The sequence below is a fragment of the Scyliorhinus torazame genome, chromosome 2 (assembly GCF_047496885.1).
Source record: "Scyliorhinus torazame isolate Kashiwa2021f chromosome 2, sScyTor2.1, whole genome shotgun sequence".
NCBI lineage: Eukaryota > Metazoa > Chordata > Chondrichthyes > Carcharhiniformes > Scyliorhinidae > Scyliorhinus > Scyliorhinus torazame.
In genome coordinates, this window is record NC_092708.1 from 127,375,688 (window position 1) to 127,399,613 (window position 23,926).

General features: G+C 46.2%; 1 protein-coding gene across 3 annotated transcripts in view; it reads right to left on the reverse strand.

Annotated features, from left to right (window-relative positions):
- The window catches only part of lnpk (lunapark, ER junction formation factor), a 158,596-nt gene that overhangs the window by 52,869 nt on the left and 81,801 nt on the right, over positions 1-23,926 (reverse strand). For all 3 annotated transcript variants that reach the window (XM_072476687.1, XM_072476679.1, XM_072476698.1), the window contains exon 8: positions 1,844-1,895. In XM_072476687.1, the coding sequence (XP_072332788.1) occupies positions 1,844-1,895 (52 nt within the window). The remainder of the gene's footprint in view (positions 1-1,843; positions 1,896-23,926) is intronic.

Sequence of the window (23,926 nt, forward strand, 5' to 3'; positions counted from 1 at the left end):
TACCCAGAGCCCAGTCACCAGCGACACCACATCATCTTGGTGTGCCAGGTTTATAACCTGGTACTCTCTGTCATATGTAATAGAAACCTTACTGGTATTGGCGATACTCTGCTGCATCGTGCAGACTATGCGTCTAAGGAAATGGAGAAGGAGAGCCTACCGTGCTCGAACCCCGGTATATAGGATCAGATCCCCTATTTTCGGATATGACCAGACCCCCGCGATCTATAATAAAGAGCATTCACTTGCGTTTTATTGTAAATAAAGAAATGTAAAGAACTGTTCATGAGCAAATTGTACGATCCTGAGCTTGACTGCCAAGCCAGGAAAAATGTGTATACACTGCTATGATTTTGTTGTATAGTTGAGGAAGTTAGGATAATGAAATGTTTAAGTGAGTGTAGTGTATTAAGAATAGTTAGAGGTTCCCAGTTTATTGTGTTGTAATGCATGTCCCTGTTTGACATAGCGCCCTTAGAATTGTCAGTTAAAAAATTTTTACATAGCTATGGTCAGTGCAGAGGCCATGAAGGAAGTGCCCCCCCCCCAGGTCAGGGAATGGAAAGCAACATAGTTATGTGATCCTTCACGCTTCGCGTTAGGATCACAAGGAGGGAATGTAGCCACTTAAAATGGCCAACTCCCGATTCAAAATGGCGAACGGCAAAGGCTGATGGGAAAGTCAGCCAACAAGACACAAACGAGCAGCTGCAGGTTGGCTGTGTATTTACCTCTGGAAAGGCCAGACACTATCGATACCAGCAACCATCAGCATAACAAAACAACAGCCATCTGCATACTAATGAGCAATCCCTGGGAACAATAAGCAACATTTGGACACACAAAGCAAAACCAGACTCTTCGGCGCCAGCAGGAGCCTACACAAAAGGAGGTGAACGAGCACCTCAAGACCGCCCATCGATCAGGGAACCGCTCCAGCATTGGAGAAAATCAACCAAGCGATTGGGACAAAGTCCAATCACTTGGGACCAGGCACAGGGTCCGCCCCGAAAGGCGGGAAGCCCCTGGGGTCTATAAGAATTGAGCCCCAAGTTCAAATCTCTCTCTTCACTCTTCAGCAGCTCCTCTTCAGCTATTCTTCCTGCCCGGTCACCCAGCAACAACGAACCAACATTGACTGTGACCGGAGCAGTGAAGATCGAACCCGTAAGTCTTAATTCAACGCTCGCTACGAGATAGGCGCTCCTAGCTACCAATCTGTACCAACTTCGAATCCCGCAGGCACAGAACCCAAACGAAAGGCCATTTGTTTCCCTGACCTGGTGGGCCAGTTCCAAGTTAAGTATAGGCCTGTTAGTTGTAGAAGTAGCTTAGACGTAGAATTTGTGCATGAGTAGCGATTACTGTGTATAATAAATGTGCTTTGATTTATATCTTACTAATCGGTGTATTGGATTATTGATCATTACTCGGACTTGAACCTCGTGGCGGTATCATAAAGATACCTGGTGACTCAAGAGCAAAGGTAATAAAACAGAGCAATTGAACTAAGGCAAAGTTAGCAACAAGAGCATTGGAATAGTCAACCATGGGGGTATGAAGGCCTTGTCAAGGGTTTCAGCAGCAGATGATCTGAGATGGGGGCAATCATTGTTCTCCATTCGGCATTTAGTAAAACAGATCACTGCTGACAATGGGCGATGCATGGTCTTGCACAAGGTAAATATTGTGCACAGTAATTTTAAAAACGTGTCTTTCTTTCCTAGCTTTCTGCCCCATTTGGATAAATAAGGTTGCTGTTACAAGTTATCAACAAAACGTAAAGTGTGCTTGTGGATTCACAGACAAGAATATATTGCAAACTCTTGCATTTAAAGCTTACCTTGACCAGGTCTCGGGGTAGCTGGCATTCCAGAAGTCAATTGATCAAGTTCCTGTCAACAGAATTATTAAAATTTAATTTATGCTTCAAAATTATGTTGCAGTATTACTTCCGATACCTTAAATACACTTAGATCGAATTTGCCAATTCCATGTTAGGTATCACAGCCAAAGAGAGGGAAATTGCCATTAATCAGTATAAGCTGGCTTCAAACCAGGTTCAAAAGTTAATACATTATACTGACCCACTGCACTATCCAGTTCCTTTAAACTTGTAAAATATTGGACTCGAGGTAGTTTCCTTGAGCCAAGCAATTTAACAAAAACATATGCCAGGAATCAATTAAAACTTCAGTTCTCTATTACTACATTTATTTCTCAAAATGTGTATGCAGTGTGGTGCAGTTGGTTTAGGGTAAGTCCAGGCATGTATATGCTATGCAAAGTGACATGCTTAAAGCTGTTGAAATGGGTGGGGAGAAAGGATCTTACTTCGTTGAAGGTTTATGCCAGTATCAAGAATCGGGAGAGAAAAATGAACACAGGGCGGAATTTCTGCCCATTCCCGCTGATAGGATCTTCCATTTCTGATGACAGCATCCCCCTTGCCTTGGGGTTTCCAACAATGGAGGTTGTAAACAATGGGAAACCACATCACCAGGCAATGGTGAGCCATCCCTACTGATGCAGCACACAACATGGGGGGGCATCCAGCCCATGGTGTTAGACTGCATCTCTAAAGCAGTTAAATGTAAAGCTTGAAATACAACATTTATAGAAAATACTTGATAGCGCAGGATGCAGTGGATTAAATAGCATTGTATGATATCTAACGTATAGTTAAACACACACACACACACACCTCAAGGATGGGAACTCAACGCCCAAGGGGTATTCAATATTCAGGAAACATAGAAGGAAAGGAAAGGGAGGTGGGGTAGCATTGCTGGTTAAAGGAGGAGATTCACACAATTGTAAGGAAGGACATTAGCCTGTACGATGCGTAATCTGTATGGGTGGAGCTGCATAACACCAAAGGGCAAAAAAAGATTAGTGGGAGTTATGTATAGACCACCAAGCAGTAGCGGTGATGTTGGGGATGGCATCAAATAGGAAATTAGAGATGCGTGCAGTAAGGGTACAGCAGTTAGTATGGACGACTTAAATCTACATATTGATTGGGCTATCAAACTGTAGCAATGCGATGGAGGAAGATTTCCTGGAATGTATAAGGGGTGATTTTCTCGACGAATATGTCGAGGAACCAACTAGAGAACATGCCATCCTAGACTGGATATTATGCAATGAGAGAGGATTAATTAGCAGCATTGTCGTGCGAGGTCCTTTAAGGAAGAGTGACCATAATATGGTAGAATTCTTCATTAAGATGGCGGGTGATGCAGTTAAGTCTGAGACTAAGGTCCTGAACTTAAAGAAAGCCAATTTTGTTGGTATGAGACGTGCATTGGCTAAGATAAGCTGGCAAAGGATACTTAAGGGGTTGATCGTGGATAGACAATGGCAGACATTTAAAGAACACGTAGATGAACTTTAACAATTGTACATCCCTGCCTGGCGCAAGAGTAAGATGGGGAAGGTGGCTCAACCATGGCTAACAAGGGAAATCAGGGATAATGTTAAAGCCAAAGAGGAGGCATTTAAATTGGCCAGAAAAAGCAGCAAACCCGAGAACTGGGAGACATTTAAAGTTCAGCAGAGGAGGACAAAGGATTGAATTCGGAAGGGGAAAACAGAATACGAGAGCAAGCTTGCAGAAAACAAAAAAAACTGACTGCAAAAGCTTCTACAGATATGTGAAGAGAAAAAGACTGGTGAAGACAAAAGTAGGTCCCTTACAGTTAGAATCAGGTGAATTTATAATGGGCAACAAAAGAGATGGCACCCCAGTTGAACAAATACTTTGGATCTATCTTCACTAAGTGGGACACAAATAACCTTCCGGAAATACTAGGGGACAGAGAGTCTAGCATGAAGGAGGAACTGAAGGAAATCCTTATTAGTCAGGAAATTGTATTGACGAAATTGATGGGATTAAACCCTAATAAGTCCCCAGGGCCTGATGCTCTGCATCCCCGAGTCCTTCGGGAAGTGCCCGAGAAATAGTGGACGCATTGGTGATCATTTTCTGCATTCTAGAGACCCTGGAAGAGTTCCAATGGATGGTGGGTAGTTAATGTAACCCAACTTTTTAAAATAAGAGACAGAGAGAAAACGGGGAATTATAGATTGGTTAGCCTGACATCGGTGGTGGGGAAAATGCTGCAGCCAATTATTAGGGATGAAATAACTGCATTTTGAAAGCGGGGACAGGATCAGTCCAAGTCAGCATGGATTCACTAAATGGAAAACATGCTTGACAAATCTTCTGGAATTTTCTGAGGATATGACCAGTAGAGTGGACAAGGGTGAACCAGTGGATGTTGTGTATCTGTACTTTTAAAAAGCTTTTGACAAGGTCCCACACAAGTGATTGGTGAGCAAAATTAAAGCTCATGGTATTGGGGCTAATGTATTGACGTGGATAGAGAACCGGTTGGCAGACAGGAAGCAGAGAGTGGGAATAAACAGATCATTTCAGAGTGGCAGGCAGTGACTAGTGAGGCAGTGCAGGGTTCAGTGCTGGGACCCCAGCTGTTCACAATATACATTAAAGATTTGGACAAAGGAATTGCATGCAATATCTCCAAATCTGCTGCGACACCAAGCTGGGTGGCAGTATGTGCTGTGAGGGGGATGCAAAGAGACTGCAGGGTGACTTGGGCAGGCTGGCTGAATGGGCAAATACTTGGCAAATGCAATATAATGTGGGCAAATGTGAGATTATCCACTTTGGTGGCAAAAACAGGAAGGCAGATTATTATCTGAATGATGGCAGTTCAGGAAAAGGGGGTGTCATGCTGGAACAGTCGATGAAGGTTGGCATGCAGGTACAGCAGGCGGTGAGGAAAGCTAATGGCATGCTGGCCTTCACAGCGGGAAGATTTGAGTAAAGGAGTAGGGATGTCTTGCTGCAGTTATACAAGGCCTTGGTGAGGCCACACCTTGGGCATTGTGTGCAGTTTTGGTTTCCTAGTTTGAGGAAGGATATTCTTGCGCTGGAGGGCATCCAGTGAAGGTTCACCAGTCTAATTCCCAGGATGGCAGGACTGACATATGAAGAAACACTGGATCAACTGGGCTTGTACTCACTGGAGTTTGGAAGAATGAGAGGGGGTCTCACAGAAGCATATAAAATCCTGATGGGACTGGACAGGCTAGATGCGGGAAGTATGTTCTCGATGTTTGGTACGTTCAGAACTAGGGGTCACAGTCTAAGAAAAAGAGGAAAGCCATTCAGGACTGAGATGAGGAAGAACTTCTTCTCTCAGAGTTGTGAACTTGCGGAATTCTCTACCACAGAAAACTGTTCGGGACAATTCATTGGATATATTCACGAGGGAGCTGGATGTGGCCCTAACGGCTAAAGGGATCAAGGGATATGGAGAGAAAGTGGGAGTGGGGTACTGAATTTGCTTGATCAGCCATGATCATATTAAATGGAGGTGTAGGCTCGAAGGGCTGAATGGCCTACTCCTGCATCTATTTTCTATGTTAATAACAAAGTGAAATATATTTACACAAGAGTGAAAAATAAAATTGATCTTAATCATGACATCATCTGGCAATACAGAAATCAGATATGAAAAGCAGTGATTATGGAAGCATAGATGAAGGCATCCTCATTCTGACTTAACCATATATTGATCCAAATTACACAGTAATGTCCACTTAAAATGAAAGATCGTGGAACTATTTACTAGTATTGCTTTCTTAACTCCCAACACCAAAGTCATCCATCTGACAACTGCTTGATATGCTGCTGGCATACAATAGCTGCTGCATTCCAATGTATTGCAACAGTCATTGCATGTCAAAGTACTTCATTGTGTGACACATTTAATAACGTGACATGGAAATAGAACAATATTATCCTGCAGCAAACAATATATTTTTTAAAAAGAGTCTTTGGTTCATTTATGAAAACTAAACTGGATGCCCAATCCCCTTTATTAGTTTACAACTATGCATCAATAAGGCACTCAATTTTCCATTGAAGGCTATCTTAATCTCAGTTTGATCATTTTTGACATAAATATGTACATGTATCTCAGTGACCAGAAATAATACTATATCAAGATGAATTCTGACCAAAGATACCTTCCTTGCATATAATTTATCACTGGGCTCAACATTATATTGACTGCTGCTCTGCACTGGTTAGACAAGTTTAGGCTGAATTCCACTAAAAAAACACCTAGGCTTCTGAACTTAATTTTAGCTAATTCAACACCATGCATTAAGTATGTGGGTTGCTATTTATATAGGTATTCTGATTGATCAAGATGTTTGTACTGTAGTATTAAATTAACTACTTTTCTTCACTTTTAAAACAATAGAATGGTTTGAATGGAACGATTTGAATGGAATTAACAGGTTCCTTCACGTTTTCCTCTGTGACGATTATAAACTGTAGGATAATTAAAAATGCTTACATTAGCAGACAATAGGAATCATTCAATTGAAAGGTGAAAAAAAAAGAGGTTGTTCCCAGTACAGCAGCCTAATGGCCATGGCACTGCACAAACAACTCGGAGGTCATTTAAGAGCCCTTCCTGTTTATTTCCTTTGCTCCCATTTTATTTTATTATTTTTGGTTCATTGACACATAATCAGAATGTGCCTTTAAGCAGAAGAATGCTTGCCAGGACAGTGTGTTCCTAGGTTTTGTATTTTGGAGAGGGAAAACCAGACTCGTCATAGCAACCAAAGTCAAATTGGTTGGCTAACTAGAAACCGTTGTGTTGAACAGGGACAATGTTTTGCCTGACAACAGTCCGTAATTGGTTCCTGTGTGATGCTTTCTGAGAGAACCTGCCAGAACCCTCTAGGAAGAGGTGCTGTGTTTTCTCCCTTGCTCTGCTGCCGATTGACTGCTGTTTCTGTGAGTCTGTAGTGAAGATAACGACAAGCTCAAGGAAAAGAAAGTACCTAACTGAAGGTCTAATGTTGAGAAAGAAACTAGTTGGAAGACATCCATCTGAATCAAAGATCCTTATTCTTTTATTTCATTCTAGTTTCTTTACCTCACAACCACACTTTTCCCTCTGCGTTGTTTTTTAAAAATAAATTTAGAGCACCCAATTCATTTTTTCCAATTAAGGGGCAATTTAGCAGGGCCAATCCACCTAGCCTGCACATCTTTGGTTTGTGGGGGCGAAACCCACGCAAACACAGGGAGAATGTGCAAACTCCACACAGACAGTGACCCAGAGCCGGGATCGAACCTGGGACCTAGGCTGACCATGAGGCAGCAGGGCTAACCCTCTGAGCCACCGTGCTGCCCTTCCCACTGCGTGGTTTGTCTGCATGCATGTGTAGAGAATAGAGGGAGTTAGAAGGGGGAGGGGGTGGAATCAGATAGTGGATAGCCAGTTATTTTTTTTGTTGCCTATTTAATTATAATTGCTGTTAATAATAAAAGATTACTTGTGTTTAAATTTTACAACCCTGGTTGCTGTAGTCAATTTAACTCAACGAAAGCCATGGGTATTAATACAAAATCAAATTTGCAACTTCGGGTTAACTGGGGCTGGAATTCACCGCGCACTAGCTCAGGGTATCGTAACAAGTTCAGATGTCAATGTCATTTAGGGAAAGTGAATTTAATAATATTAATAATCTGTGGGCTACCACCAGAAAAATCATAGAAACCCAATTAGTTTACTCGTGTTCTTCCATCCAAGGAAGGGAGACTACCCTCCCTATAGATATTTAAATATGACTCCAGTCCAATGCTACATGTATGACTCTGAGTCTTTGAAATCACCTTCCAAGTCACCCAGTTAATTGCAACCAGTGTAAAATTCAATAAGGCCAAATTCAGACAGATTAAAAAAAATTTTAAAAAATCTTTATTGTCACAAGTAGGCTTACATTAACACTGCATTGAAGTTACTATGAAAAATCCCTAGTATCCACATTCCGGCACCTTCTCAGGTGCACGGAGGGAGAATTCAGAATGTCCAAATTACCTAATAGCACGTCTTTTGGGGCTTGCGGGCGGAAACCGGAGCACCCAGAGGAAACCCACGCAGACACGGGGAGAATGACTCCACACAGGCAGTGACCCAAGCTGGGAATCGAACCTGGGACCTGGTGCTGTGCTAACCACTATGCTACCGTGCTGCCCAGTGTGAACTAAAAGGGTTAAGTGTATTATCACACTCAACCTCCTCCTAAGATTCCCACCAATACAGAGATCTGTGTCCAGGCACTTAGCTGCTTCTTAATGTCATATTGAGTGAAGCAGAGTGCACCAGGCATGGCAAAAGTTACACATCCTAGCTGCAGTTCTGTATATCTGTTCCTTTACCCAAGCTGTTGCAGTACATCTATAAAACTGGCATCTACCTGATGTCTAAGATCACCCAGTTATGACCTAGTCACACAGGAAAAAGATAAATCTGGCCTAGCCAATTATAAATCCATCAGCTGGTCATCAATGATGCAACAAGTCATCAATGGTGTCATCAAGAGATAACAGTTTTACTGCTGATCAGCTTGGCTTCCACCAGCATCATTCGATTCCAGACCATAAAATATGGATGAGAGAGCTGACTGCTAGAGGAGAGGTGAGAGTAGCTGCCATAGACATAAAGACAGCAATCAACAAATCAAAAATCACTGGGCTCAAGAGAAAAACAACCAGTAGCTGAGTCATGCCTGATACAAAGGATGATGATTGTGGCTGTTCAGCCTCAGGGTCATCACTGCAGGAATTCCTCAGGAACAGGACTACCTGCTGTCATCCAAGTGTTTAGATCCATTCATAGTTTTCTGATAATGAAGAAAATGATGCCAGCCTGGATGGAGCACAATAATCTAAGAAACTCAACATCATCCATAATTGTTCAGTGACCGTGCTAATGGACTCAGTAACCACCTATTGCCCTCCCTGCCACATCCCAGCCTAACAATCATCAATGCATTGAAGGTAGTTTAAATCTGAAGGGTAAGTTGCAGTAACTCATTAGTTCAACAGCACCTCCCTCTCCAGTGCCAAAAGAGGACAAGTACAGCAATATCATTGGGATACCTTCAAGTTCTCCTTAGGTCAAACACCGTCTAGATTTGGACACATCTCACTATTCCTTCAACATTTCTGGGTGAACTGGTTATAATGTTGTCTATCCCTTGCTAGGATGAATGCTTTCCGTTAGTTCAAAGATAGCTAATGAGGCCAATTTGGGATCTGTAGACTTTTTGGCATGTAGAGCATTTGTTGTCATGTGTGATGTCTGATCATGTAATAGAAGTTTGGGCCATGGAGTGTTCTTTTCGCCACTTTTGTTTTTCCTCTTCATTGCAGTTGTTGGAATGTCAAAATGCTGAGGACTTCCCACAGACTCTGCTGCCATCTCATTTAGTCCAAAGTAATGGTCTCCCAGGAATTGATGCCAAAGTTGCATTTCTTTGTGTTGGCTTTCAGCGCTTCTGCAGCCCTCCGCTGGTGCACCTGCCCTGAATGAGCTGGAAGACGACAACCTGCTTGGGAGCCTAGTATCCGACATCTGAACTATATGACAATGCAATGAAGCTGTTAGCGGATGAACATTTCCTCAATGCTTATGAGTGGACACCGGTTTGTCCTCACATTTAAAATGCAATATTTTCCCCAGGCAGCGTTGATGGTATGTTTCCAGTGCTTTGAGGTGCTCCCTGTACATTGTCCATGTTTCAGCCCTATTCAATAAGGAAAGGATTGCAACTACATGGTAGACTGTGAGCTTGGTTTCGGTTTCAATCACTCCTGCTTCAGGTGGGTCCAAAGCTGCACCAGCAGATTTCAGGCAATGCTGGATTTCTTTGTCAATGTCAGCATGCTGTGAAAGATAACTTCCAAATTCCTGGAAGTTTTTCACACTTTCCAAGTACTCATCAGGAATCCCAATCAATGTGGTTGGGGAATATGTATTTGGAGCTTGCCGATAGACGACTTTGGTCTTCTGAATGTTGTAAGTCTTTGTATGCCTCAGTAAATGTGTTGATGATTCTCTGGAGATCACTTTCTGACACAGCACTTATTACAACATTATTAGCGTATTAGAGCTTAACGGCTAAGGTTAAGTCACAAACAACATAAACCTCTCTGCATAGCATTCTTTGACTTGACAAAGGCTTTGACTCCAAATTGTGAGGCACTCTGGAAGATTCTGAAGTATAGATGTCCCTCCAAAATTCATTACAATCCTTCATTTGCTTCATAATGATATGCGAGTGGTGATCTTTAACAACAGATCTATTACAGATCCTTTTGAGGTTAAGACACAATTGAACGAGATTGTATAATTACGCCACTTCTTTTTTCGATCTTCCTTGCTGCCAAGCCAATTTTGAGGCACCATCCCCAGATTGAAATCAATGGCAAATCAATTGAATTAAAGAAATAATTCAAGCTGGTAAATCTCGTTGTAAAAACCATTGAAAAAGTGACAACTTGTTGAATGAGGCGTTTATGTGGCTTTTAAATGGCATACGACTTCATAAATACGGAATGATCTCAATGGTCATGAAAAGTTAATCTTATATTTTAAGAATATTTGCTTTTCCCATGAAGATAAAGACATACCTATTTTATATGTTTTTAAAATGCTTTTTATCTTTATTTTAGCTTGCATCTTAATCCAACCATAATTCAATCGACAGAATGAACAAGAGGAGACAGGAGCTGAAAATGAATGGGAAAAGATCCTTGAACTGCTGGAATTGTCTAATAGGTATACTATTCTTGATTCCTAGAAAGTAGACAATGACAAGGACTCAAGGAAGGATAGGCAGCAGCAATGCAATGGCACCAGGAAGAAAAAGATTACCGGAAAACTAAATGAAGAAGTTTTTCCCGCAAACATCGGGTGAATGGTGCCAACATTGGGGTGGCTGTTCCAAATAATAGTGAAGCAACAGCATAAACATAGTCATACTCAGAATCATACACATCAGCTAGTATTTCAGACTTTTCCATTACCATCTCTGGGTATATCCTGACCCATCAGACATGATGATGGGCACAGTGGTGTACAGTCAGCTGGGAGTAGCCCTCAGAGTCCTCAACTTTGACCCAGTGAAATCTCATGGCATGAGGTAAAATACTGTTCATTACCACATAACCACCCCAACCCCCTAAAGTTCAGGAATCAGCACTCTTCCTTGTTGAACAAGACTTGGACAAAGGACATGGAATATAACCCAGGACAAAAGCAAATTACTGCGGATGCTGGAATCTGAAACCAAAAGAGAAAATGCTAGAAAATCTCAGCAAGTCTGGCAACATCTGTAAGGAGAGAAGAAGAGCGAACGCTGAGTCCAGTTGACCCTTTGTCAAAGCTAAAAGACTTGGAAAGTGGGAGATATTTATTACAACGGGTCATCTCGACTAGAAACGTTAATTATTTTCTGAGATTTTCCAGCATTTTCTCTTTGGGAATATAACCCATGTGCCATTGCTATTATCAATAGTAGCTTGGTAGTACCCTCTACAAGCTGGCTGAGTCCTGAAGGATATGGGCTTGTGACAGGTAGTGAGATCACAGGTAGTGAGGGAATAACCTGCTTGACCCTTTCTCAACAATCTATGTGTCATAGATGCAACTATCCATGATGATTTGGCAGAAGTGACCACCACACAGTTCATGTGAAGACCAAGTCTTGCCTTCACACTGAAGACATCATATATTATGTCATGTGGGACTACCACTAAACCAAATAGATGAAAAGAACAGATTTAGCTGCTCAAAATATGGCATCTATGAGGCAGTGGGTCATCGGCAACATTATAGTGGAATTATATAACATGACAATCGATAACCATGACCCAGCATATTCTCAGTCCTCCATCACCAAACTGCGTGAGCAATCCTGGTTCACTGAGCAGTATAGAAGAGCAAGCCACAAGCAGCACCAATTGTATCTCAAATGAGATTACAATCCAGTGATGCTGCAACATAGGATTACATGCATGTTGAACAGCAGAATGAACATGTTATCGACAAAGTCAAGCAAACCAATGATCAGGTCAAAGTTCTACAGTCCTGCCACAACCAATTGCTAATGCTGCTGGACAATTAACAGGAGGAGGCGGCCCCATAAGCATCCTCATCCACAATGATGGCTGAGCCCAGCACGAGTGTAAAAGACAAGGCTGGTGCATTTGAAACTATCCTCAGCCAGAAGTGTTGCGTGAATGATTATTTTTGGCCTCCTCCCAAGGTCCTTATCCTCACAGGTGCTAGCTTTTCAGGCAATTCGATTCACTTCATAAATAAATGGCTGAGTGCACTGGGCACAAAGGCTACTGGCTCAGACCACATCCTAGCTCGGTTTCTCAAAACCTGTACTCCAATGCCAGCAAACTCCAGCCAAGTTGTTCCAGTACAGCTACAATACTGGCATTTCCCACGCAATGTGGAAAGTTGCCTGATATCTTTTGTCGACAAAAAAGTGGAAGAATCCAACTCAGAAGTGACTGCCCATCAGTCCTCTCAATCATCAGCAAAGCAACAAACAAACTAATGTTATTAAGTGGCACTTACCATCCAGCTGCTCACTGATGCATGGTCTGCCAGGGTCACTCAACTCCAAGTCCCATTACAGCCATGCAACAAACAAGAACAAGAGCTGAATTCTTGAGGCGAGGCGACAGTGACAGTCCTTGGCAACATTTGATCAAGTATGACACCACAGAGTTCTGGTCAAATGGAATCCAAAAGGGTGGAGCATATTAAGAGCCCTCCATGCTGGAGTCATACCAAAGACAAAAGGAAAATGGCTGGATTTGTCAGTGGATCATCATCACAGTCCCAGGACATTGTTCCTGGAGTCCTTCAGGATAGACCTAAACATCTTCAACTACTCCCTCTATGGCCTTCCCTGGTTGATATCAAAAACGATCTCTACCATAAGACATAGGAGCAGAATTAGGCCACTCGGCCCATCAAGTCTGCTCCGCCATTCAATCATGGCTGATATTTTCTCATCCCCATTCGCCTGCATTTTCCACATAACCCCTGATTCCCTTATTAATCAAGAAACTATCTATCTCCGTCTTTTTTTCCAGAAAATATTTGATTGAAGCATTTGTAATTTTCACAATTTAACATATTGATATTTCAAAAACAACCGCTCGGGTCAACGCACAAAATACCCCTAAAATAACAAACAATAAACCACATACCCCACTTCTCCCGCCCTATCCCCAATTACCCGTATACTAAATTCCCTGTCCTTATTTAACATTACCATGCCTCCTATTTTCCTCGCCCCTTTTTCCCTTTCCCCCCTTACTGCTGACGTTCAGTTTTTGTTAAAAAAATTGATGAACGGCTGCCAACTCCGGGCGAATCCCTATATTGATCCCCTTAGAGTGAACTTGATTTTCTCCAGACTGAGAAACTCTACCATATCGCTGACCCACACTCCTGATTTTGGGGGCTCCGAGTCCCTCCATCTAAGCAAGATCTGTCTCTGGGCCACCAGGGAGGAGAAGGCCAGAATTTCGGCCTCCCTCCCCCACTTTGCCCCCGGATCTTCCGACATCCCAAATATTGCTAATTCTGGGCTCAGAGTTACCCTACCTTCCAGGACTTCCGACATAACATCTGCAAATCGCTGCCAGAATTCCCTCAGTTTCGGACATGCCCAAAACATATGAACACGGTTGGCCGGCTACCCCCACACCACCCACAGCTGTCCTCCACCTCCTCGAAGAACCTACTCATCCGAGCTACCGTCATGTGGGCCCTGTGGACTACCTTGAACTGAATCAAGCTAAGTCTAGCACAGGACGAGGATGCATTTACCCTTTTCAGGGCTTTTTCCCCACAGTTCAGTTTCCAGCTTCCCTCCTAGCTCCTCTTCCCACTTGCTCTTCATCTCTCTGCTAGGGGCCCCTTCCCACTCTACTAATTCCCTGTATATGTCCCTTCCCACCTCCAACCCCTGTTTTTGACAGCACTTTATCCTGTAGTCCCCTCAGGGGGAGGCAAGGAAAGCTTGGGACCTGTCTCCGTACAAAGTCCCGTGCTTGAAGATGCCGAAACCCGTTCCCACCCGGCAAATCAAACTCCTCTTCTAATGTCTCCAAGGACGGAAAGCCCTCCTGGATGAATAGATCCCCAAACCTCTCAATCCCTGCCCGCTGCCATACCTTAAAGCCCCCATCCAGCCCCCCCGTGACAAATCGGTGATTGTCACAGATCGGTGACCACACTGATGCCCCCTCCAGTCTCATATGCTGCCTCCATTGCCCCCACACCCTCAGGGCTGCCACCACCACAGGACTTGGGGAGTACCGAGCCGGCGAGAAGGTAGGGGCGCCGTCAGTAAAGCCTCCAGACCCGTACCAACTACCCACTTCCTGACCATCGATATGTCGGCAGCCCAGTAGCAGTTAATAAAGCTCGGGAGAGAGAGATTTCTGGGGTATGGGTCAGAGAGGGCAAAGTGTCCAAAATATACCGGGAAATGAGGGACGAGGGGGAGGCGATGATAGAGGAGCTGAAGGGAAAATGGGAAGAAGAGCTGGGGGAAGAGATTGAGGAGGGGCTATGGGCTGATGCCCTAAGTAGGGTAAATTCCTCGTCCTCGTGTGCCAGGCTTAGCGGGATTCAATTTAAGGTTCTACATAGAGCACATATGACGGGAGCAAGACTGAGCAGGTTTTTCGGGGTAGAGGACAGGTGTGGGAGGTGCTCGGGAAGCTCGGCGCACCACACACACATGTTCTGGTCATGTCCGGCACTGCATGAGTTCTGGGGGTGCGTGGCAAGGGTAATTTCAAAGGTGGTGAAGGTCCGGGTCAAGCCAGGCTGGGGGTTAGCTATATTTGGGGTTGCGGAAGAGCCGGGAGTGCAGGAGGCGAAAGAGGCCGATATTTTGGCCTTTGCGTCCCTAGTAGCCGGGTGTAGGATTCTACTCATGTGGAAGGAAGCGAAACCCCCAGGCGTGGAGGCCTGGATAAACGACATGACAGGGTTCATAAGATTGGAACGAATAAAATTTGCGTTGAGAGGATCGGCTCAGGGTTCTCCAGGCGGTGGCAACCGTTCCTTGACTATCTCGCGGAACGATAATGAAAAGATAGAAATGACAGCAGCAGCAACCCAGGGGGGAGGGGGAGCACTATTTTGTGTTTTTGCTATTTGTTTTTTCTTTTTTTTTTTTAAGTTGTTGTTGTTAGTTCACTATATTATTTAAATAATGTTATTTACCAGTTAATGTATAATCCCTTGTTGAGTTGTAAAAACGGAAAAATGTTTGTTTGAAAAATTTTAATAAAATATATATATTTTTTTAAAAATAAAGCTCGGGAGAGCCAATCCCCCTTCCCCGCGGGCCCGTTCCAGGAGTGTCCCCCCCACCACACACACACTATACCCCTCCAGGTATTCACTGCTCTCAGAGCCATTGCGAAGGGTTCTATGGACGTGGCAAACAGTAATGGAGAGAGCGGGCATCCCTGCTTTGTCCCCCGACAAAGACTAAAGTATTCTGACCGAACTCGGTTAGTTCTTACATTTGCCACCGGGGCCTGGTACAATAGCCAGACCCACTCCACAAATCCCTGCCCAAACCCAAACCTGCCTCAAATATCCCATAAATACTTCCACTGCACTCGGTCAAAGCCTTCTCTGCATCCATGGCAACTACCACCTCAGCCTTGCTCCACTCTGCTGGCATCATAATTACATTAAGAAGCCGTCTAATGTTGGATATCAGGTGATCTATCTCTGTCTTAAGATACTCAGTGATTTGGCCTCCACAACCTTCTGCGGCAAAGAGTTCCAGATTCACCACCCTCTGGCTGAAGAAATTCCTCCACATCTCGGTTTTAAAGGATCGTCCCTTTAGTCTGAGATGGTGTCCTCTGGTCTATTTTTCCCACAAGTGGAAACATCCTTGCCACGCCCACTCTATCCAGGCCTTGCAGTATCCTGTAAGTTTCAATAAGATCCCCCCTCATCCTTCAAAACTCCAACGAGTACAGCCCACGAGTCCTCAACCGTTCCTCATATGACAAGTTCTTCATTCCAGGGATCATTCTTATGAACCTCCTCTGGACCCTTACCAAGGCCAGCACATCCTTCCTTAGATACGGGGCTCAAAACTGCTCACAATACGCCAAATGGGGTCTGACCAGAGCCTTATACAGCCTCATAAGTACATCCCTGTTTTTGTATTTTAGCCCTCTTGTCATGAATGCTAACATTGCATTTGCCTTCTTAACTGCCGACTGAACCTGCACGTTAACCTTACGAGAATCGTGACCAAGGACTCCCAAGTCCCTTTGTGCTTCTGATTTCCTAAGCATTTCCCCATTTAGAAAATAGCCTATGCCTAAATTTCATTTGCAACTTCTTTGCCCACTCTCCTAGCCTGTCCATATCCTTCTGCAACCCCCTTGCTTCCTCAATACTACCTGACCCTCTACCAGATCTTGGTATCATCTGCAAACTTAGCAACAGTGCCTTCAGTTCCTTCTTCCAGATCATTAATGTATATTGTGAAAAGTTGTGGTCCCAGCACAGACCCCGGAGGCACACCACTAGTCACCGGCTGCCATCCTGAAAAAGACTCCTTTATCCCCACTCTCTGCCTTCTGCCAGTCAGCCAATCCTCTACCCATGCCAGGATCTTACCCTGAACACCATGACCTCTGAACTTATTTAACAGTCTCCTATGGGGTACCTTGTCAAAGGCCTTCTGCAAATCTAAATAAATCAGGTCCTCTGGTTCTCCTTTGTCGAACTTCCTTGTTACCTCCTCAAAGAACTCTAGCAGATTTGTCAGACACTACCTCCCTTTGACAAAGCCGTGCTGACTCAATCCTATTTTACCATGCACTTCCAAGTACTTCGTGATCTCATCTTTAATAACAGACTCTAAAATCTTACCAATGACCGAAGTCAGGCTAACCGGGCGATAATTTCCCGTCTTCTGCCTCCCTCCCTTCTTAAAAAGGGGTGTTACATTAGCCACTTTCCAGTCCTCTGGAACCCTTCCTGTCTCTAGTGATTCCTGAAAGATCACCACCAATGCCTCCACAATTTCCTCAGCTATCTCTTTTAGGACCCTGGGGTGCAGTCCACCCGGTCCAGGTGACTTATCCACCTTCAGAACTTTCAGTTTCCCCAGAACCTTCGCCTCAGTGATGGCCACTGCACTCACCTCTGCCCACTGATTCTCCTGGAGCTTTGGAATCCCACTGGTGTCTTCCACCATGAAGACTGGTGCAAAGTAGCTATTCAGTTCTTCTACCATTTCTTTGTTTCCTATTATTACTTCTCCAGCCACGTTGCCCAGTGGTCCAATGTCTATTTTTGCCTCTCTCTTACGTTTTATATATTGAAAGAAACTCTTTCTATCTTCTTTTATATTACTAGCTAACTTGCACTCATATTTCATCTTCTCTCCCCTTATTGCTTTTTTTTTTAAGTTGTCCTCTGCTCGCTTTTAAATGATTCCCAATCCTCTGGCTTTCCACTAATTCTTGCCACTTTGTATCCTTTTTCTTTTTGCTTTTATGCTGTCCTTGACTTCCCTCGTCAACCATGGATGCCTTGTCCTGCCATTAACATGTTTCCTCCTCCTTGGGGTGAATTTCTGCTGTGCCTCCCGAATAACCCCTAAAACTCCTGCCATTGCTGTTCCACTGTCTTCCCTGCTAGTCTCCTTTTCTAATCAACTCTGGCCAGCTCCTCCCTCATGTCTTTGTAGTTACCCATATTTAATTGTAATACCGTTACAACGGACTCCAGCTTCTCCTTCTCAAAGTGCAGGGTAAATTCTATCATATTGTGGTCACTGCTCCCTAAGGGTTCCTTCACCTTAAGATCCCGAATCAAGTCTGTCTCATTACACATCACCAAATCCAGAATTGCCTGTTCCCTAGTGGGCTCTACCACAAGCTGCTCCAAAAAAAACATCTCTTAAACATTCCACAAATTCCTTTTCTTGGGATCCACTACCAACTTGATTTTCCCAGTCCACCTGTATATTCAAGTCCCCCATGATTATGGTAATGATGCCTTTTTTACATGCCTTTTCTATCACCTGATTTATTTTCTGCCCCAGCTCCTGACTACTGCTGGGGGGCCTGTACATAACCTGCATCAGGGTCTTTTTACCTTTGCGATTCCTCAACTCTACCCACAGAGATTCTAAGTCTTCTGATTCAATATCGCTCCCTGCTATCGATTTAACTTCATTCCTCATTAACAATGCAACCCCGCCCCCTTTGCCCATCTGCCTGTCCTTTCGATAGGACACATAACCTTGTATATTTAGATCCCAGCCCTGAGCTCCTTGCAGCCATGTCTCTGTGATGCCCACAACATCGTACCGGCCAATTTCGATGTGCGCACCAAGCTCATTTACCTTGATCCGTATACTGCGCGCATTAAGGTACAATACCCTCAGTCCTGCATTAACCACCTCCCTGCTCACACTTTCTTTTTCTGTTCTTCCTGAGGGTGATGTTCTATTATTTTTGTTCTCTAATTCCCCTTCAGTTATGACACCTTCTAAGTCAACGCTCTGGTTCCCACCCCACTGCCTTATTAGTTTAAATCCTCCCAAGTGACACGAGCAAACCTCCCAGCAAGGATATTTGTGCCCCTCGAGTTTAGATGCAACCTGTCCTTCGTGTACAGGTCTCACCTGCCCCGGAAGGGATCCCAATGGTCCAGAAATCTGAAACTCTCCCTCCTACACCACTGGTTTACCATGTGTTTAGCTGCACTATCCTCCTATTTCTAGCCTCACTGGCACGTAGCACAGGGAGTAATCCTGAGATTACTACCCTGGAGGTCCTGCTTCTTAGCTTACTGCCTAACTCCCTGAACTCCTTCTGCAGGACCTCATCATTCTTCCTGTCTATGTCGTTAGTACCCATGTGTACTACAACTTCTGGCTGTTCACCCTCCCCCTTCAGGATGTCCTGTGTTCGCTCAGAGACATCCTTGACCCTGGCGGCAGGGAGGCAACACACCATCCTGGAGTCTCTTCCACTTCCACAGAAGCGCCTGTGTCCCTTACTATGGAGTCCCCTATAATTATCGCTCTCCTGCACTTTGCAACAGAGCCAGTTGTGGTGCCACTGTTCTGGCTGTTGTTATTTTCCACTCATAGGCTATCCACCCCAACAGTATCCAAAAAGGTATACCTGGTAGAGAGGCGGACAACCACAGAGTATTCCTGCACTGACTGCCTGCCCTTTCTTTTTTTTTTTTTAATATATTTTTATTAAGAATTTTTCAATAACAATATTTTCCATCTTACAAACAACCGCCCCCCCCCCCCCCCGTAACAGAGAAAAGAAAAAGATCTTGCGTGGCAAGACATAAACATGGCAAGTCAATAAAATACAGAACTTTGTACATTGGATTCTTCCCGTCCATGTCAGTTTCCGGATCATTCATGTGCTTTCTTGCTCACATGCCCCCCACAGGAACCCCCTCTCCCTCCTCCTCCTCCTCCTCCCCCCCCCACCCCGCACGTCGTACCCCCTCTGGGTTGCTGTTGCTGCTGTCCGACCTTCACCTAACGCTCCGTGAGATGATCTAGGAACGGTTGCCACCGCCTGTAGATCCACTGCGCAGACCCTCTCAAGGCAAACTTTATCCTCTCTAACTTGATAAACCCTGCCATATCATTTATCCAGGCCTCCACACTGGGGGGCTTCGCCTCCTTCCACATTAGCAAGATCCTTCGCCGGGCTACTAGGGACGAAAGTTCGCCTCCTGCACTCCCGACTCGTCCACTACTCCAAATAGTGCTAGCCCCCAGCTTGGCTTGACCCGGACTTCCACCACCTTAGACATTGTTCCCGCCACTCCCCTCCAGAACCCCTCCAGTGCCGGGCATGGCCAAAACACATGGACATGGTTCGCCGGACTTCCTGAGCACCTCTCACATCTGTCCTCCACCCCAAAGAACCTACTCAGCCTCGCCCCTGTCATATGCGCTCTATGAACCACCTTAAATTGTATCAGGCTAAGCCTGGCACACGAGGAAGAGGAATTAACCCTACTTAGGGCATCAGCCCATAGTCCCTCTTCAATCTCCTCCCGCATCTCCTCCTCCCATTTACCCTTCAGCTCCTCTACCAAAGCCTCCCCCTCTTCTTTCATCTCCTGGTATATCGCCGACACCTTGCCCTCCCCGACCCATATGCCCGAGATCACCCTATCTTGAATCCCCTGTGCCGGGAGTAGCGGAAATTCCCTCACCTGCCGCCTCACAAACGCCCTCACTTGCATGTACCTGAAAGCGTTTCCCGGGGGTAGCCCAAACTTCTCCTCCAGCGCCCCTAAGCTCGCAAACATCCGGTCAATGAACAGGTCCCCCATTCTTCTAATCCCCGCCTGATGCCAGCTCTGAAACCCCCCGTCCATCCTTCCTGGGACAAACCGATGGTTGTCTCTGATCGGGGACCACACCGAGGCTCCCGTCGCACCCCTGTGTCGTCTCCACTGCCCCCAGATCTTTAGCGTTGTTGCCGCCACCACTGGGCTTGTGGTATACCTTGTCGGCGGGTGCGGCAGCAGGACGCCATCTCCAACCTCTTCCACGCCGCCCCCTCTCCCTCCATCACCCACTTACGGATCATTGCCACGTTGGCTGCCCAATAATAACCACCCAGATTCGGCAATGCCAACCCTCCTCTATCTCTGCTACGCTCCAGGAACCCCCTCCTTACCCACGGGGTCTTGCTCGCCCACACAAATCCTGTAATGCTCCTGCTTACCCTCTTAAAAAAAGCCTTAGTAATCACAATTGGGAGGCATTGGAATACAAAAAGAAATCTCGGGAGGACCACCATTTTAACCGACTGTACCCTACCCGCCAGCGAGAGTGGCAACATATCCCACCTTTTAAAATCCTCCTCCATCTGTTTCACCAATCGTATCAAATTGAGTTTATGCAGTGGCCCCCAACTCCTAGCTACCCGAATCCCCCAATATCGAAAGCTCCTTTCCGCCCTCCTCAACGGTAGGTCCTCTATCCCTCTTCCCTGGTCCCCCGGATGGATCACAAAGAGCTCACTCTTTCCCACATTGAGCTTATAGCCCGAAAAGTCTCCAAACTCCCGTAGGATCTGCATTACCTCAACCATCCCCTCCACTGGATCCGTCACATACAGCAACAGGTCGTCTGCATACAGCGACACTCGATGTTCCTCTCACCCTTGAATTACCCCCTTCCATTTCCCCGACTCCCGTAACGCCATGGCCAAAGGTTCAATTGCTAATGCGAACAGCAGAGGGGACAGGGGGCACCCCTGCCTCGTCCCTCGATACAGCCGGAAATACTCCGACCTTCGCCGGTTCGTGACCACACTCGCCACCGGGGTTTTATACAGGAGCTTAACCCAACTAATAAACCCTCCCCCGAACCCAAACCTCCTCAACACTTCCCAGAGATACTCCCACTCTACCCGATCAAAGGCTTTCTCCGCGTCCATGGCTGTCACTATCGCCGCTTCTCCCTCCACCGATGGCATCATTATCACATTTAAGAGCCTTCGCACATTAGTGTTTAACTGCCTGCCCTTTACAAATCCCGTCTGGTTCTCATGAATCACCCCCGGAACACAGTCCTCAATCCTCATGGCCAACATTTTTGCCAGCAACTTAGCATCTACATTAAGGAGCGAGATCGGTCTATATGACCAACATTGCAGTGGGTCCTTATCCCGCTTTAAGATCAAAGAGATCGTCGCCTCCAACGTTGTCGGGGCAGGGTCCCCCCCTCCCTTGATTCATTGAAGGTCCTCACCAGCAACGGGGCTAACAGGTCTACATACTTCCTGTAGAACTCCACCGGGAACCCATCTGGCCCCGGGGTCTTCCCTGCCTGCATGCTCCCCAGTCCTTTAACCAGCTCCTCCACCCCAATTGGCGCCCCCAGACCAGCCACCTCCTGCACCTCCACCCTTGGGAACCTCAACTGATCCAAGAATCGGCACATCCCCTCTTTTCCCCCTAGGGGCTGGGACTTATACAGTTCCTCGTAAAAGGCCTTAAAAGCCTCATTCACTTTCCCAGCACTCCGCACCGTAGTTCCCCTGCCATCTTTGACTCCACCTATTTCCCTCGCTGCCATCCTCTTACGGAGCTGGTGTGCCAGCATCTGGCTCGCCTTCTCCCCATATTCATATATCGCCCCCTGTGCCTTCCTCCACTGTGCCTCTACCTTCCCTGTGGTCAACAGGTCGAACTCCGTCTGGAGACTTCGTCTCTCCCTGAGTAGTCCCTCATCCGGAGCCTCGGCATAGCTCCTGTCCACCCTTAAAATCTCCCCCACTAACCTCTCCCTTTCCCTGCCCTCGCTCTTCACCCTGTGAGCCCTGATGGAGATTAACTCTCCCCTGACCACCGCCTTCAGCGCCTCCCATACTATTCCCACCTGCACCTCCCCGTTGTCGTTAGCCTCCAGATATCTTTCAATACACCCCCGCACCCTACCGCACACTTCCTCGTCTGCCAGCAGTTCCACATCCAACCTCCACAACGGGCGTTGGTCCCTCTCCTCCCCCAGCTCCAGCTCCAGCCAGTGCAGGGCATGGTCTGAAATGGCTATGGCCGAATACTCCGTTCCCTCCACTTTCGGGATCAGTGCCCTGCCCAAAACAAAAAAATCTATCCGGGAGTAGGCCTTATGTACGTGCGAGAAAAAAGAAAATTCTTTGGCCAAAGGTCTGGCAAATCTCCACCGATCTACTCCCCGCATCTGATCCATAAACCCCCTAAGCACCTTGGCCGCAGCCGGCCTCTTCCCTGTCCTAGATCTGGAACGATCTAATGCTGTTAAAATCCCCACCCATTATCAAGCTCCCTACCACCAGGTCCGGAATACGCCCCAACATCCGTTTCATGAATCCAGCATCGTCCCAGTTTGGGGCATATACATTCACCAGTACCACCTCCGTCCCCTGCAACCTACCAGTCACCATCACGTATCGGCCTCCCTTGTCCGCTACGATGTTCTTGGGCTCAAATGACACCCGCTTTCCCACCAGTATTGCCACCCCTCTATTCTTCGCATCCAGCCCTGAATGGAACACCTGTCCCACCCATCCCTTCCTTAACCTGACCTGATCACCCACCTTCAGATGTGTCTCCTGAAGCATGACCACGTCTGTCTTCAGTCCCTTTAGGTGCGCGAACACTCGGGCCCTCTTAACCGGCCCATTTAGTTCTCTCACATTCCACGTGATCAGCCGGATTGGGGGGTTACCCACCCCCCTCCCCCGTCGACTAGCCATCTCCTATCTTACGCCAGTCCCGTGCTCGCGCCTCCCACTCCCTCCAGTCCCCCAGGCGGGGAACCCCCGCCCCGACCACCTCTTCCATTTTCAGTTCCCCCTCGGACAGTGCAGCAGCAACCCTAGAATCCCCCCACGCCCCCACCCCCACTCCGCTAGATCCACATCTAGCACTTTTGCTCCCCCATATTACTTCCGTGAGTCAGCTGACCTCTGCTGACCCCGGCTTCCCCCGCCTTCCCGTTGATCTCCCCGTGTGGGAGTCTCTCCTCCTCCTTACCTTCCTCCATCCTCCCCCACCTTTTGGCGCGGGAAAAAAGCCCGCGCTTTCCTGAACCAGCCCCTCCCCCTGTGGCGCAGCTCCTGTTGCGGCCATCATCCCCGTTCCCTCATCCCCGAGTCTCACCTCCCCCCAGGACCGACGCCCACATTCCCCATCATCATCATTTTGTCTACAGACAGGAAAAAAGGAAATTTTAGGAATTTTAACCAGAACTCTACCCACATCCCCATCCATCATCCCACCCACAAAATATTCTTTACCCATATTTACAACCCCATATACAACCACATCCCCTCAGTTCGAGTCCAGTTTTTCCGTCTGTATAAAAGGTCCAAGCCTCTTCTGGCGTTTCAAAATAATGGAGTCTGTCCTGATAAGTGACCCACAGTCACGCAGGCTGCAGCATGCCAAACCTGACT